The sequence below is a fragment of the Puntigrus tetrazona genome, chromosome 24 (assembly GCF_018831695.1).
Source record: "Puntigrus tetrazona isolate hp1 chromosome 24, ASM1883169v1, whole genome shotgun sequence".
NCBI lineage: Eukaryota > Metazoa > Chordata > Actinopteri > Cypriniformes > Cyprinidae > Puntigrus > Puntigrus tetrazona.
In genome coordinates, this window is record NC_056722.1 from 8,382,869 (window position 1) to 8,400,874 (window position 18,006).

Consider the following 18,006-nt stretch of genomic DNA (forward strand, 5'->3'; position numbering starts at 1 on the left):
TTCTTTATTTTTCTAACGTGGCGCTAAAACACCTTAGCAGAAATCCCTCTAGAGGAAATGAAAAGAATGGATATTATAGATATTATTTTTTAGTAATACGGTAATAAGATACTAAGCGACTAATAAGCAACAGGTAAAATCCAGATAAAAATGCCAATCACCCTAATTTGAGGAGGATTTCTAAGTATCGTATAAGAAACTTCATATAAATTAGTAAAAGAGAAGATCAACTGTTATATATATATATGTGTGTGTGTGTGTGTGTGTGTGTGTGTGTGTGTGTGTGTGTGTGTGTGTGAGAGAGAGAGATTATTGTGTGAAGAATAATCTAACGACCTTATTTCTAAAAGCAAAAATGGGATTATTTGTTCATCTTTCTTATTATTTCAAATCACATAACCCTATTTTCCTCTGCTCGCACAGATTTCTGGCCTGGGACCTGACCGCAACACATACTCTCAAACACATCCAAGCCGAGGTGTCTCAAAGAAGCCTTATAACAAACCAGCAATAACCACACACACAAGCACAAGCGGCTCCATCAAATATTTACTCGAGCAAATGCAGTTCGTCAGTATCAAACCGTAAGCACTTGGGTAAATAAACGGTAAAATGGACATAAAGTGAGAGTCTGTTTTCCTCTAAGAGCGGATGAAGAGGCGTCTGGCACAACGGCGGCAATCAATTCCAGAGATGCAGTCAACCGACAAAAATTTGATCAAATTATCTTTAAAAAAAACGCCCGCGTGAGTAACTGTGTAAAACAAACAACGGTTTGTATGTTTGTGTGCGCTGGTCAAACCTATGCACCGGGCAAACTAATGTTTGTATGCACTGGTCAGTCCTTTCTCAAACATCGTTACTCACAACAGAGGAGTGGGAACAGATAGGACTGGACGAGACCAGAACGGGCGTAAAAAAACCACTCATCAGGGCAAAGAAATAGGATCAGAAATAAGGTCTTTTTTTGGTTCAAATTAATCAGTTCAGTTCAATTTAAATGTAATTGAATTAATTAAATAACATTACATTTTACTCAATAAATTAATGTTAAATAGCATTTGATAAACGCTGAATAAAGTAACATTAAAGTGTATTGTTAACATAACTGCATTAAAATAACACCTAATTACAATTTACAATTAAATTATATTACAATAAATTGAATTAAATTAAATATTTTACTGCATTTAAAATTAAATATCATTATATTAATAATTATTAATTAATTATATAATTAATAATATAATTATTCATACAGTTACACTTAATAAAATTTTACATTAAATTAAATTGCATAAAACAACACTATGTTCAAATTCATTCAATTATTAAATTGAATTGTTAATTTTTTATCTTTCAGCCTGTAGTCATTGGGAAATTATAGGCAGGAAAGAATAGGGATATAAATATGAAGCTTTTATTTTATTGTTTTTATTGTGTTTTATTGTGTATTTTTTTTACCTAGTCTGCAGATTAACTGGAATGCACGACGAAAAAGCATTATTTTTGAGAATGGAGTGATCGTGTTTTGCAAATGACCTTCACATGGTGAGCTTACGATATAAAGAGCTCTACAGGGTTTGGATCGTGGGGTTACCTGATAAGGGACGATGCTCCCGTGGGCCGTTCCCCATCGCCTGGCTTCGAGTCCAGCGTTGAGGTAGTTGGCGGCGATGTGAGTTAGACAAGCAACCTGTAGACCGATTGAAGAAGACAAAAGAAAACCGTTTGAAATCTTAAGAGCTGCGAGAAGGCTCGCAACACCCTGCTGTTTTGTGAGTTCATCGAACTTTTTCACGACGAACGCAGCAGTTCGTGCGGTCGCGTTGTAAAACCTTCCTCCGACTTTGTTATCCTAGACAATAAACCGACAAAAACTTCATAAAAAGCATTTTCGGATTAACTGTAACAATCATCCTGGTTACGGCATTTAAATAAAGACGTTATAAAAAAGGTCCCGGCTTTTTTTTACGATGCCCAGGTGATATCGGATCAGACGAAATGCAGCTGAGACAATATTTTGCAATGTACAAGCGTGCGCTGAGAGGACACAGGAAAAGTTAAGGGAGTGGGAATACTTTGTCAGATCAAAGCCTGTCGTTGATGATTTAAAGGTCTGGACGGCACAGGCCCGTCCTGCCCAACACCTTGAGCTGAACCCATTCTTCACTTCCCAGCTGCTTTATTTCCATGACGTCTTACGCTGAGGCTTTTGTTTATCGAAACCTTGGTTTTCGTGTTTAAACGACTGGAAACAATCTCATTTTTGTCAATATGCAAGCAAAAGAAAATCTGTTAGGTCAGCACTAAATCATACTGGTGATGTTCCTTAACGTTCTTCTTCAGTAAGCTCATTAAATGATTAGTGACTGATCCAGGACTGAACCAGAGCAATCAAAGAACTGGTTTTACTCGCGAGATCCACATAATATATTGTGCGATATACGGCCCAGTCCTAAACCCAGGGTCCCTTCAATGGACTTGTCTCTTGTACTGGTACTCTTAACTTTTTATTCATCCCTTTGTCTCCTGCTTACAGACGAAATACACAACTGATTTCGGGAGTCAGAGAGAACTAACTGCTTTCATGCATTAGACAGTATCAAACAGGATCTGGTAAAGAAACTGGATCCAACATTTTTGGTCAGATGGATATTGGAAAGATTGAACATTTTTTGGTTTTGGAAAGAAATGTTAAAAATAGAGATTTCTTTTTGTATGCAACCAAACATTGTATTACTTCACAGTTCAAGCAACTACAAGATAAATTAACAGTACAAGTATTTGTTTAGCATTTTAAACATGAATGTTTAGCATATATATATATATATATATATATATATATATATATATATATATATATATATATATATATATATATATATATATAATATTTTAATAATATGTGCATCAATTAGCTAACATTTTTCAGGTTTCATTTTAACACAAGTTTACATTTTAGTGATTTCGCTTTTTATTTCTATTTAAGTTCTATAATTGAACTTAAATGTATTCCATCTCTGTAAAACCAGAAATGCTTTCATTTTAAGCCTAATCGAAGTTCAAATTAAAGATTCCACTTGTTTGTGTTGATTGTACTTATTTATGCTTTTTTCATTATTGTAATATTAATTATTATTATTATTTATGTCATTTCAACGAGTTTGATCTCTAAATTCTAGCAGTTTTTTTAGTATTAAAGCAAAAAGGAACTTCAAAAATAACTGTCTGCGTTGGAAACAATAACGTATGAACTTGCCTTTTATTTCTATTTTACCTTTTTTATTTTAGGTTTAAGTTTAAATACTGTATTATATTTCATACCTTACGTTTAGTCTAATTTGAGCTGAAGAAGCTATATTATATTGTATTGTATTAATATATAACATTAAGTAAAAGGCAGCTAAACATGTATGCCTTGGGAAGAAGACCTTTGAGTGAACAGACTTGCCTTGGAGTTATTTCCCAGCAGACCCACAAACTGAAGAGTCAACACTTCCACTCAACAGAAACCAAGAGAAACGAATGAAGTTGCCATTAAAAAAAAAAACACTTATAGCACTTGCACATCATTGCTCTTCTGTTGCTTTTGATTGCTTCCATTCGCAAGTCACTTTGGCCGAAAGTGTCTGCTGAAATACTAAATGTAAATGCAAATATCAAAAACAGAAAAGCCAAGTAGCATCTTGTTACACTCGCAGCACCTCATGCATTGTTCTCACCCCAGATCTTTAATTTAACACGCGATAAACGTTCACAGGGTAGCAAGAGGTCACTGGATATCTCCAAATCTGCTACGCATATGTTCCTCTAGCCAGATATTTTCCAATTAAAACACAATAGCATGAACTAAAGCGCATCCCGGCCTCCTCTCCTGAGCTCGGAGCTTGCTCTTGGCACAGCATCTGAGAAAAACCTAAAAACTTTTCAAGCTGTTTCACTCAAAAAAAAAAAAAAAGACATACCCTGCATAATTGCCCATTCTTCTGATACCTTACTCTACCCAGACGCTGCTTCACGAGATAAAAAAAACAGTATAAAATCATTTTTCATATGCAATTTATTGTTAATAAAAATATTTGCATGAGTTCCAAGGTGCCTGTTTCTCGTAAATGCATTTATGTTGTCAAATTGATTTTTCCACAAACAGCTGCTCAATTTACGATTGGCGGTTCTAGAATTAAACCTACTTGGGGTGGCAAAAACAAAGTGTTGCGACTGCAAACTACAAAACAGCAGAAGACCGAATCTGAACGCGCTCACTTCCCTGCTACAGGTTCAGCGTTTGTTACCACATAAAACTACAGGAGATGATGAGCCGACAGATTCAGAAAGCTGAAAAACAGACGAAGAACCAGGCAGCTTGTTTGAAGTATGCGAGCTACAAGAAAATGTGTCACTGTGGTTATTTATGGACCATATGAGGTCAGAGGTCAATGTTAACATGGCAGATCTTCTGTCGCATAAGGATGGGTTTAGTATACAACAGTGTATCTGCCGATGTTAAATTCTCAATTCAATAAGCCGTTTTATTCATTTCTTTCCAAAGTTGATTACGTGAGACTCATTTCAGTAAACCGTACCGTTCCTTTCAAGACCCTTTGATGTTCATTCACGCTACAACTAGTGTTAAAGAGAAAGAGACGATCAGTTCACGGTTACACCGCATTGGAGATTGGCAAAATTGCATCTATTGTCTGTATATTTTAATGAAACTGACAAAATTTGAAAGCCGAGACTATCTCACTTTGCGACGCTATCACTAGGGGATGTATATACTCAAGCAGCCCTGCTCTAGTAGGTCCAGGAATATCAACAGTCCAAAATCAGACAGGAATTTGGGAAGAGATAATGACATTAGCCTATATAATTAAATTGAAGAATAATGATTTCCAAACCACCCAAGGTTTTCCCAGGACACAAAACGCTGCCCCTAAATACCCATGTTTGCATCTGGATTAAGGGAAACTGTGTGGTGTGGTTATCTAATGCCCTCGGTGCTTTTGCTATTGCAAAGAACCTATAAATTTGCTGAAGGGTTAGATTACCACGACCACAGGATGATCGGTGGGGGATGTTCGGAAAGAGGCGGAACTCACTTATCTCTGCCAGCTTAGGGTCTACCGCAGAAACCATGACCCATCATCCCTTCAGCCCACAGATAAGACACATGCATCCGATAAATAGATACCAGCCATGTACGAGAAAATCCACAGTCATCGAGAAGAGCCTGGATGACTTCTCCTGAAATGGGAAGCAATTAAAAACGTATGAGGGGTACGAAAAAAAAAAAAAAAAAGAGTTCCAAGAGGGAATGTAGTCGAACCACAACAGACAAATCGCAAACAATCGCGTTATTGGAACCATTTCTGCAAGCCACATCCTTCTTTCAAAGCGGTATCATTCAGAGGACGAGCGCTCTGACTTGTTAGCTCTGCACAAAGGTTTTGCGGTATCATGTCAGAAACGAGAGTCGGACGTGTTGCGGATCTTTTGAATGATCTTTTCTGAAATCTGAAGGGACAAGATGACCGACTTTAAATCCAGCTCTTCGGAAGGCCGGCGCGGGACAACAGATCGAACTCAGATGCCCGATTCTGAACCCCTTTATTCATTAGCTAAGTTTACACAGAGTCCAGGGCTCCGTTCCAAAACACAGCTGCCTACGTAGGCAGCACTTTAAGGCAGCATGATTACAAGGCCTTTTTTTGGGTCAGAATCTAATGCTTGTATTGCAAGTATTCTTGGATATAAAGGACGATTACAACTGATGCAATACATACATATACATATATATATATATATATATATATATATATATATAAAGTTCAATGTGATTCGATTGGATAAGTATTTTGTTAAAGGATTTCTCAAGAGAATTTATTTTGCATTGATTAATTGCAAAGATGCATTAATTGATCAAGTGACAGTAAAGACATATGTTTTTTTAATATTATACACACAAAGAAACAAAATGTTCGCCGAAAGCTTAATTTTTCAACCAAATCATTTCTATGGTTCCCCATTTAGTTTCAACCCTGAGTTTCGGTTGACGGTATCCATTGACATCCGTGCCATGGGGGGAAAACAAAAGTACAAATGTTATTTCTGGGTGAATCCTATTTTTAAAAGTTGTATTATTCCCTGTCAGCTGGCTCTAGACAGTTGATAGTCAAGCGCTTGGTATTTTCCTGCATTTTGAGGGTGATTAGTCACATAGCAATTAAAGCTCAGCAAAGACGGCATATTTCGGGCAGGTCCGTCATCACCCGAGCAAGAACATCTACAAGAAATGCAACCGGATAGACCTTCCTGCAACAAATGAAGCATGACGCATTATGTTTCATTACAATCATATTTGAGGACATTAAAAGATTAGGTCTCGACTTTGTAAACATTACCTCATCACCTTAAAACTTTTAATTGCAACTCGTGTTTCTATAAAACAACGTGTTCCTAAATCCCTCCACGTTCTCAGTGATTTAGCACAATTTGAAAAGTCCCATTTCTGCCAAACTCAAAGCGGCTCTCTTCAAATAAACGGCAGAAGATGCGGACCAAATCCGCCTCGTGAGTTTTGGAGTCTTCTAATGCATTTCTGATTGAGTAATCTTCAACAGTCGTTATTATGAGTTTTCGGTGTCGAAACACAATGAAAAGCTGTGTGGAGGAAACACTTTTGTCATTCAGCAGTGAATGAAAAACACGTTTGTCGAATGCAAATATTTATCTATCAAGCCATCTAGAATTTCAGCTCGCTTAGCAGCCGCTGAAGAGGGTTTTTGAGGTTTCAGGTAGTTGCTATGGTAAAAAAACTCAACAACAAAAAAATCCTGTTAAGCGCTACTGCAGATGCAAAAGCCCTTTGAAAGAAAGCTGCTATGCAGTACGTCTCCGTCCCAGTCTTTACGTTTTCGGTAAACACGCGTAATTAAAAAAATATAAAGCAGTTACCAAGTGCATCAGATTTCTCCTGCGGTATAATCACCGTCAACTCATGAACAACTTGGCGTCTGTTGATTCCCACGATTCTAGACGTTTGGCTCCACAATCGGCTGCTTACGGCGTTGACGTCTTCCGAGCGAGCGCTGCTATTGAGATCCTCTGTAATTTTGCATTTCCGGCCAGGATTGGCGAGCGGCATGACGTTGCTCATTCAAAAACCGAAAAGAAAATGGCAAGCGCAAATTATTCAAAATCCCATTTGTAAATGGCGGGCTATTTTCTCCACAAGGACAGGTATTCAACTGCCTCAAAACGGTTTTGTTCATGAAATAAGCATCGGCATGACAGGAAAGCCTACTGTTACTTACAATGCATAATACTTATGAATTAGCATCTACCCCTTAGCATGCCTACCACACCATTATTTACGACGGGAACAAATTGAGTTGAGTCACCGCTTACAAAACCAAGAAAAGTCAAACCAAAAAGTACATGCGACTAATCTTAAAGTTCAACTGACCGCATGAATTAGAAACTTCACTTGAACTTTACTAAATAGTCATGAAACTGTATAATGTACGCTAAAACAATATTCAGGGTGAAAAATTAAGGGATATGGTACAAACATTAAGAAATATATAGGCCTATTCTGTTCACTCGAAAACCACACAAAGTCAAACCTATCAAGCATCACGCTAAATTAAACGCTGCATGCTGAAATCTAGTAGCTAGGGACGACCATTGGTTTATATGCTTATACGGTTATGGAGAGCTGATTTATTTATACTGTAAAGTAAAACGCTCATGTTTTCTCTTGAGTCAGGAACGGGTCAGATTAAACTCACTTCCAGGGAACTGCATTCTTTCAAGCCAAAGAAACAAAACAGAGTGGTCTGGTTCAATTTCAAGTTTTGGGCAAGAGACAATACCTTCTGCCCTGAAATCTGAATAAGGGTTTCTTTAAAGAGCTGAATATTTCACAATGCTGGTTATCGAAGGTGCTGACTATATGAAGTGCTGAATGCATTAAGCGATACTGAACTGTCGTTTTAGGAGCAGAAAAATGAAATAATCAATCAATCAATCATTTTTATTTATATAGTGCTTTTAACAACACAGGTTGTATTAAAGCACTGAACAGTATAAATAATGTCCTGTGTCAATGATTACTTATTTAAAGGAAAAGTTCGCTCAAAACCGAGAATTTTGTGAAAACGCACTTAGCCTCAGGACATCCGAGATGCAATGTTCATTTCTGAAGAAAGTGGAGAAATTTCACTGCAGTGAATGGGCGCCCGGCAGAATGAGAGTCCAAAAATAAGTCATCCTCCATCTTAAAAACAGCTTTCTTCAGTGAAAAAGTCATCAGGATTATGTCTACAAACATTCAGCTTTGTTTCACAAGGCATTAGCTGATCGCCTGGAGTGATGTGGATTACTACTGGATTACTGTGATGTTTTTTATCAGCTGTTTGGACTCTGGTTCTGACGGCACCCATCCACCGCAAAGCATCCACTGCTGAGCAGGTGATAGAATGACACACTTCTCTAAATCAGTTCCCACGAACGAGCAAACTCGGCTACATCTTCTATGACCTGAGGGAAAGTACATTTTCAGTTCTGGGTGAACTTGCCTGCTTTTGTTTGAAGATAAAGAAGTGTCATACCTGTGAAGACAGAAGATTGCAGTCTATATGAAGGCCTCGTCCTGTTTTCTGTCGCTGAAGCAAAGCAGCCATGACGGCTCCCTGAGTGTACAACCCAGTGGCCAGATCCGTCATAGCAACACCTGGCCTGACCGGGTCTCCATCCTTTAAACAGACAAAAGCCAAATGAACAGTATTTGAAAGGATGTAGTATGAAAGCGTGCCATTTATTTCCATCCGTTTGTTGATATGAATTACAAGCACGTCGGATCATGGCCCTCACCTCAGGACCGGTGATGTGCATCATACCAGACACCGCAGACGCAATGGAGTCATAACCAGGCTTGTGCGACTCTGGGCCTGTCTGTCCATATCCTGAACAAATTAACAGACGTTGTTATTGATTATACGTGTGGACGATTATCAGATGAAAATGTGCTTACGGCTCATAGTTTGGTGTAATATGAGCACGATCTCCAGCACATTCTGCTTTGCCAGTACGGCTTGATTTGGGCCTGTGTAACTCTTAGAAATCCCTGCAGCTGAGCACACACGTCCAGACAGAATGTGGGCAAAGACCCGATTACATTTCTATTATCATCAGAGCAGTCAGATTAATTTGATTCTAGGAACTCCACCGTAGTTCTAAGACTTTTGACTCACTGGAGGTAAACATCTATGGATGTGTTTATTTCCTTGGCAGAGGTATAGGCGGCTTAAGGAAAATCTGTCGTGCCCTAGGATGAAAACAGCAGTCTACTGGCCAGAGTTTTGTGCGCGTACAAAGCAATATCACTTCATAACATTTTTAGTTCTTTCTTTGCTTTATTTACTTGTGTTCGCTGAGGCGGCCGTCACTATTACTGCTCATGCTCAGATTTAAGTATTTTTAACATTTGTGAAAAAAGGAAAAACAAAAAACTACTTGTGCCAGAAATTCACAATAAATGTTTATAAAATATATTATCTCGTTACGCGATATACTGTTAAAATAACAATCTACCTGAACTAAAATCTAGCGTCAAAAACACAAAATACACAAAACACAAGAAAATTATTTATACAAAATATATACGAGTAAGACGAGAATGCTCTTTTACCATTTTAATATGGTAACTTATTGTATTTAATTACAAATACATAAATCTGATTGTATTTTTACAGTAAAATTACTCTAATGTGATGTTTAACCGTTTACAATTTTTCACTGTACATATTAACCAGGTTTTACTATAGCATTTTTTCAACGTTGTTTGAGATGTTTCAGCCTCAAATTATGATATCTTAAATTGTGCAGGTTGTTGAGGAGAGGTGTGAGATTAAACTTTTCTAAGACTGGAGTTTATTTTTGCTTGGCAGACGATAAAACAGAACATTGAAAGAGGAAACCAAACCATTTCTGGAAAACGTCAGGTTACCACTATTGAGACAGATTTGAACTAAACAGCTTTGATGGAAAGTTTCGGTAAAGTCCAACGAATGCTTTGTTTTTTACTGTACGCCACAGTATGCATACAGTGTGTGTAAAAGCTGTATATTACATGTTTATCTATAAAAAGTGTTTCCAAGAGAAATTAAGGGCTAGATAGCACTAAAAAAAAAAAAAAAAATCAGCCATATGCGGTGCAGTTGTGTTTTGAACTAAAATGACATTCATATCATTTATCGCAGCTAAAATTATTCATTTTTACCAAATTTTTAGTTTTAGTTAAATACATTAAGTTTCTACAGTATATAAACATATTGTAAACTGTAGATATATTGTTGACTTAATTTCCCATAAAGCTGCTTTACAATGATTTGCATAGTAAAAAAAACACTAAAAATAAACTAATTTTGTTTCTACCGTCACAGTACTTCAGATGGAATATTCATAGCATCTCTTTTACTACTGTGATGTTGCAACCAATAAGAACCACCACAAAAAGGGGTGTGAAGATATCTAGAACTCAAATAAACAAAGAACAAAGATCCTCTTAATCACTGTTTCAGTCAGGCCCCCATCACTGCTGCAACCGCAGCAATATTAGCTTAGGCGTGAGAACAGAAAGAACTAGATTTTTTACAAAGAAGTGGGTGTTTTTTGGCACACTGTAAATTATTTCTAGGGTGTCAGAACCCTACAAACACAAGCACAGTCAAAATATAATTCAATCCTGACCGGCAACAGCTCAACCAATGGCGTGATTTTGGGGTGGAGCTACCTTTTTTTAATCAGACCAATAGCAACGGGGGAGTGTTTGTAAAACTCATTTGAAAACAGTCCTCATTTTGCCATTCGGTTGGCAGAATTACAGAATAAATATTTCACCTTTGAAGTACGTTTGAAATGAAAATTCACCCCATTTATATTTCTATTCTAAATGCGTGTAATTGATCCTAACCTACGCTTTCATTTTTCCATTAATAATTGAAATCGGTTACAGTATGCCTTTAAAATCCCTCACAAATGCGTAGCCTTTCACTTCTAACATCTGTTCACAACTCTTGGATGGCATAAGGTGAGAATTTGATTATTAAAATTTGTATTCCATCTTTTATCCAGCAAGATTAGAGAACTGGTTTGTAAGAGAATCCGTAACACCAGCAGAATTAACTAATAGTAGTGCTGCCCAGGTTTCTCCACTGCCAGCTTTGACACAATGTGAAAGGCATCCGATGCCAAACCTCAACACATTTGGGTGTGGGGGCCCATCTAATGAAGGACATGTGCTGAAAATAACTCGCGTTCTCAGACGCCACTTAATCCTCTTTAACTTGCTGTAAAGAAATGAAACCCCAATAATAAAAAGAAACAGGGAGTTTTGTCGCTTTTGTGGACGCCGAGCACCATGAGACCTCAACCATCTCCAGTCTGTGGTTCTCCTCCTCTGTGCTCATCAGCCTGATTATTCCACGTTAACCAGACTAGACAGTGCGTGTCTCGCCCGAAAAACCCTCGTTTCATATCTTAATGGACCATAACAGACATGATGCACTCTTTATAAAAACAGTGTGTAATCAAAACCACCTTGTTGAAGCGGAAAACATGAAGAAATCTGAACAGTATTCTTGTGTGCTTAGCTGGCATTTGAAGGACAGCGTTTACCATTATGTTGAATATACGATCTTCTTACACAATATGGCTCAATGGAATCGCTAGTATATAAATTGGCATAAAACGAGAACTCAAAAGTAAAACTCCAATGACTACACAAGCTTTAGATGAGGTAAACCACCACAAAAGAGTGTACTAGATGTTTCGCTCATCTACCGGCTCATCCAAAAACCCAAATAGCTCAGAATTACAATGGTGATCCAAAAACCCAAGCGGTAAAAGAAGAGTACTTCGAGCAAATAATGAGCGTGCTCGGTACTTTAACCCTGCAGCAAGAAGAACAATCTTTCATAGCAAAAAACAGACAAAGATTTAACGCTCTCGGGCCAAGTTTGGTCATCGTTACGCCAGCAATGGCAAATCCCATGGTTCCTGACAATGCTGATGTCAACATCTGATTAATCTCCCATGTGTGGGACCTCTTTTTTTCTAGGAGCACAAGGCGAATTATGTCTCGTATCAAAGATGTTCTAGTCTGCCAAGTCATGGTTTTAAGCCTCCTCTGGGATTTGCACGAGCAATCACAATGTATAGGTTATGCAGTGCCGTTTCCTGACAAAATTGGGCCAAAATAAAAAATGGGTCACTCCCAAATTGCTACTGGACCACAGTTTTGCCCCCTCAGGACTGAAGCAATAAACCAAAGGATGTCAATAAATCAACTGACGGCATGCCACTGCAAGGCCCATTACAAATAAATTAGACAAGACTGCAGAACTGCTACAGCATGCGAGATACAAACCAGCCATAAATGAATGGCTTCCGTTATTCCTGATTGGGGTGTCCAATTAATCACAGTTCATGTGGTGGGGCAGGAGGCTGGTAATGATATTTGCTTAAAGCAAAGATTTAAAGGCTTCAACAGGAGGGCCACGGCAGACCTCTAGCGCTGGATCCAACATTCCCGATCTAAGGCCCATTTGCAGAGCCCATACAGTTTTTTCTATGCCTGTGTTAACAGGTTAGCACATTTACACTGTGCACGGATGCGGTCCGGCAATGCTATCCAGGAGCAGTGCATACGGAGCAGTCTATTTTTTGCTGTGCAGCATGTGCTGAATTAAAGGAACAGCACACTGTTGGCCGTAAATATGAACGTAGATCGACACGAAAACGTAGTAATTACACCATAAGTGCATATAGTTAAAGTCTTGCTATGTATTAGAGTCAACGCTTATGGTTAAAGCAAAGAAGAATACACTTTGAGCCAAGTAGGAGACGTGATGGATGGCGCTCGTGGAGGTCGGAAAAAAAGATGGTTCGTGATCGAGATTTAAATGCGAGGGATTATGTCAGTTACGTGACAATGTTAAATGTAATAGATCGGTAACATCTAAAATAAGAAAAGTAGGTCACTTGCCACTCGTTCGAGGAAACTGATGCGTCTGTCAAGAAGTATAATGAATTGAATAACTTGTTTTCGATATTTAAAGTAAAGCGTAATAAAAGTATCACAATGCTGTAACTAACTTGTTATAGCACTTTTGATTTTATTCGCTATCATCGTCCTCATATGTAAGTCACTTCGAAAGAAGCGTCTGCTAAATGACTAAATGTAAAAATAGTTTAATGCTGAAAAAGCATAAATATTATGTATTTATTTTTTTATAATGGTGTTCGGTGCAAGCTAAATACTACACTTTTGGTGCATAAAAATAAGTCGATTTTCTAAAGCGAATGACGTCCTTGATTATAACTGTAACATTTGGGGAACTTTCCTGTTTACCAAGTTTCAGAATAGATACTCGTCATGCAAAGTTAATTTTACGTTAAATAGGATAGTTCCTAATTTTTCCTAATTTCCACTTCATCAAGCAGACTTGGTTTCAATTTAATAAACATACTCTAGATACCACAGAAAGCCTAAAAATAGATTCCTATCTACCATATCTATTACAGTCGACACAGGACAAATTAAGTTTTGGCCGAATGTAATTGAGGGTAGAAACGAGCAGTTTGCTTCAACAGTGCAGCTTTGATTTGCTAGACCTTCCTGGATGGATGAATGTATTAATTAATTGATGCATGAATCAACACGACTGTATGAATGAATGAATGAATAAATCAATCAATCAATCGATATGCAGATATCCAGTTTAAGGAAACCATTGGGTCAGCAAAACCACATGATGACAATCGACTAGAGAGGCTCGTCCTAAAACTCCCTGTCAAACACTAAATCAAATAGCACTTGTTGAAACTAAGCATTCCAGACTTATTTTACACTCAAGAAGAAAGTGAAAAATCCTTTCAGAAGGGGAAAATTAAACGAGGCGGGATGAGCACAGTAAATCATTCCAATTTAACTGTCCAGCATCCACAATTTAATGAGGTCTTGCGGGTTACGCCTCCGGGTCTTTATAAGCAGTGCGAGACATGGGAATTCAGCTGTGATTTGTGATCTTACGGAGAACAGCGGGGGGAAAAAAAACGCCGTCTTTGAGCGCAATTCATTGCTAACCGCGAGAGATGCCATCGCGGTGTTGACACAATGTTAATGCCAACGCGAGTTTCGTTTGCTCAACTTATTCGAACGGTTCGAATTCTTTCGCGCGGTGCCGAAATGTAACTGCACCACCCCGCGCTTCCACGTAAATAAAAACAGACATTTCTCAGTAGTCCTGAATCGGTATTAAATCCAGATGCAATCTGTAGTAAAATAGTTTATACCTATATAATCGAAAAAATGCATGGCAGTTCGACCAAAACTGGTGAGGTTTCACGAGCTTTCTGACACACGGAGAGATGTGTGCCAGTCTACAGAAACGCTGATTTCCATTTCCTTATCAAGTGCGACTCGACTAGCGGGATTTATGGGTGCCTGACACGTGAAACCAATCAGCGAAGCAGCCAGCGTGGTGACAGTGCCCATCCGCTTCAGATTAGCGTGGCTTCAGAACGATTTTCAAGTAAAGTGTGGCTTCGTTTACGAGTGTGATTAAAAAAATCAGACAGTAAAGTAAATTAGCCTTTTCATAAGGGCCATGCAACTGAAAACATTAGGGTTTACGGGTTAAAAGCAGGCCAGGTTTAGTATGCCATAGGCGTGTCTATAGCACAGAAAAACCTGGGCTTTTGAATATTTAACTGGAGACGTAAACGTAATGGACACGTCTTCCTCCATTTATACAAACACGCACAGTTTCTCTGTTCGTTCGTGCTTCGGACTGCACCGTGCATGTGTAATAAAAGAGAAAACGATGCAAAAATGTGCAATGGCAAAAATCGCCTCAACAAGCAGCAGTTCTTAGATCCACTAGGGCCTCAAAAATAGAAAAACAAAAAATATTTAGATGAAAAAAAAAAAAAAAAAAAACATTACATTATTAATGTTAAAATAATCCAAATCTTATCTAAATTAAAAACCATTAAGATTTTTCTCATACAATTTCTCCCATAATATGATAATAAAATCAAAATAATAATGAAATAAAACCATAAATTTACCATTTTATATGTATATATATATATATATATATATATATATATATATATATATATATATATATATATATATATATATATATATATATATATATATATATATATATATATATATATATATATATATATATATATATATATATATATATTACACACACATTTATACATATATAAATAAATAAATATTATATATATATATATATATATATATATATATATATATATATATATATATGGGTGTGATGTGTGTGTAATTTATTTATTTATATTATTTTCTATATATTATCAATAAATAACATGCACTTATGCATAGAGATAATAATAACTCGTATCAATAACAGAGTACATCATAAATAATATTTACTTCACGTTGTTTATATTGTTGTAAATGACTGCATTTCATGCTTATTTTGTCTCCTGCCTGCAGCAGGTAATGGTAACATTTCAAAATAAAAGTGCAAATGCTTTTCAGGATTGTTTATAGTTAAAAGTCCTGAATTATGCAAAAAAAAAAAAAAACTTTTTTTTTTTCCTGGTTATTACCGTAATAAAACTTAAACTCATTAGGTTTATACAGTTGTAATAATAACAATTATGGTTCATTTAATCTCGGTACACCCACTTTTTGATTTTTTTGTTTAAAAAAATTAATTATCATAATCATAGCTGAAATCGTGGTAGCGGTCTTTTCATAATGCAAATGTTGTGTTGACCTGTTATTGAGCAATAGATGAGCCGAGGGGCCACTTCACTCAACTCCTCGTACCCAAGTCCCATCTCCTTCAGCTTCCCGGGCAGGTAGTTCTCCACCAGAACATCACAGACTTTGGCAAGCTGACAAAAGAGACAAAAGAGACAAGGTATTCAAGCCGAAATACATCCAACGACGAATGTCACGCAAAGCGCCGAAGGATGAAAAACATTACCTCGGTTACGAGTCCGGCCCCCTTTGGATCTTTAAGGTTAACGGCGATGCTCTGCGAGAAAGAAGACGCGAGCGGAAATCGTGATTAAAAATTAAAAATCGATAAAACACGAATAAAATGGAGTGTACCTTTTTGTTCCTGTTCACGCTCAGAAAATAAGCACTCTCTTCACCCACGAACGGAGGGCCCCACGCTCTCGTGTCGTCTCCCGAGCCTGTCGCACAGTTCAGCGGTCAGAAAAACTACTCACCGGTCAGTAAAAAAACCTTTTTCCACACGGAAACAGCATTAATTACCTCAAAATAGTAGCTTTAGAGGCATGCTTGCAGTTTAAAATGCATGCAACCAAACTGATTATTTAAGAACTTATTATTTTAGAGCTAGTCCTAGTTCACTTTCGGCAACAAATAAAGAAACAGTAACATCGGAGATTGTATTTTGAGATGAATTTAATACTTGAATTGTTGCCGGCATCTCAAACTAGAATTAAGGCAATATATGCCTCACGAGATGTTCACCATTCACCTGGACGCTCAACTTTGATCACCTCGGCTCCCAGATCTCCCAATATCATAGTAGCAAAAGGTCCAGCCAGAACCCTGCACAGTCATTTTATTTATTTGCAAAGAAATTGTGCGTAACAGTTGAGAAGCACATTATGACAGAAATAAGAAGCATGTAATGAACGCTCGTACCTTGTCAGATCTAAGACTTTAACGCCATCTAGTGGTCTGATCTGACCTTCACCTGCACGCGTGGAGAAATCAGTTTGCGTTATTAACAGTAACTCTAACCAATCCAACGTATCAAAATAAATCAATAAAATCTATACTGCGACTAATTAATCCCGGTTCACGCAGCTGAAGAGATCTCATCCCTCGTTCGGCTAGATTATATGATTAACAAAGGCTTGAAATCATACGTTATCTGGCCTGTCAAAGGGCAAACGGGTTAAAAAAATAACTCATCTCTGAATTCAGCTTGCAAAAAAAGAAATGCAAATTAAAAATGAGTAATGGGGGTTGTGCAATCGCTCGCTGCGTTGCATTTTTCTTTTAAATGCAGGTGATATGTAGCTCTGCATACAAGTGCCACAACATACTTAGAGAGTAAGCAGGTGGGAAACACTACGTTAAAAATAACTGGGGGTTTTACATCACTTCCACCAAGTAAACGCATAGGTGCGAGTGCGTCCGGTTGCACCACAAAATAAAATATAAAAAAAAAATACACCGTCGCAAAGTTAATTTAACTGCGGCGTTCCTGTGCACGGTAATAGTACGATCGCGTACGCGTTTATAACACATGACTATAAGCGCCTCAGCTGCTCCGTTAAAACACGGCTGCTACCTTGCTGTTTGGCAGCGAGCGGTCGTCTTATGTTCACGCACTTCGTCTTTTTCGGGTGTAGAAATTGTGACGTTCTCCTTAGGTGAGATAAAACTCTTATAAGAACGCTTCCCGACATGTTGACTTGACGTTCACGCACGCGACGTCAACAGAAGCCACGCCTCCGCGCGTTCGTTTCAAATCAAACGTCGGAAGGAATCGCGAGAAATCGTTTGAATATTTGTAAAAGCGCACAGCGGTTAGCTCGACGCATTTGTAGGCACATAAAGGGGAGCTCGTGAGAGAAACCTCTAATAAATGTCGCCGTGGGAAACGCGTACGTTTTTGTCTTCGATCGTGTGCATTTGTTTTTTTATTTGTCTGAGAATCCTAGTCATTTTTATTTGCGGTACAAATGAAAATACACCGTAGAAATCTTTAGAAAATAATAAAATATATAAAAGTTACGTCCGGTGATCACAAACGGCCGTTCATTGGATAATAGGTGGCAGCGCTTAGAAAAGTAACACTTATCACGTGACCGCGCGGCTCACGCTCAGCAGCGTGTTGATGCCTGCCTTTAATGAAAGGTTAGAGGCATTGATGCTACTGTGAT

The 18,006-nt window shown here is 37.8% G+C and overlaps 1 protein-coding gene across 7 annotated transcripts in view; it reads right to left on the reverse strand.

Annotated features, from left to right (window-relative positions):
- Window positions 1–17,547, reverse strand: part of sugct (succinyl-CoA:glutarate-CoA transferase) — an 89,192-nt gene extending 71,645 nt beyond the window's left edge. For 5 of the 7 annotated variants that reach the window (XM_043226536.1, XM_043226531.1, XM_043226535.1 and 2 more), the window contains exons 1-9: window positions 17,412–17,547; window positions 16,757–16,808; window positions 16,587–16,660; window positions 16,190–16,275; window positions 16,062–16,112; window positions 15,849–15,969; window positions 8,878–8,969; window positions 8,616–8,759; window positions 1,601–1,696 (exon numbers count right to left, since the gene is read on the reverse strand). In XM_043226536.1, the coding sequence (XP_043082471.1) occupies window positions 1,601–1,696; window positions 8,616–8,759; window positions 8,878–8,969; window positions 15,849–15,969; window positions 16,062–16,112; window positions 16,190–16,275; window positions 16,587–16,660; window positions 16,757–16,808; window positions 17,412–17,529 (834 nt within the window). In that variant the 5' untranslated portion in view covers window positions 17,530–17,547. The remainder of the gene's footprint in view (window positions 1–1,600; window positions 1,697–8,615; window positions 8,760–8,877; window positions 8,970–15,848; window positions 15,970–16,061; window positions 16,113–16,189; window positions 16,276–16,586; window positions 16,661–16,756; window positions 16,809–17,411) is intronic. The other 2 variants (XM_043226537.1, XM_043226532.1) reach the window with 2 other exon arrangements.
- Between the last annotated feature and the right edge of the window lie 459 nt (window positions 17,548–18,006).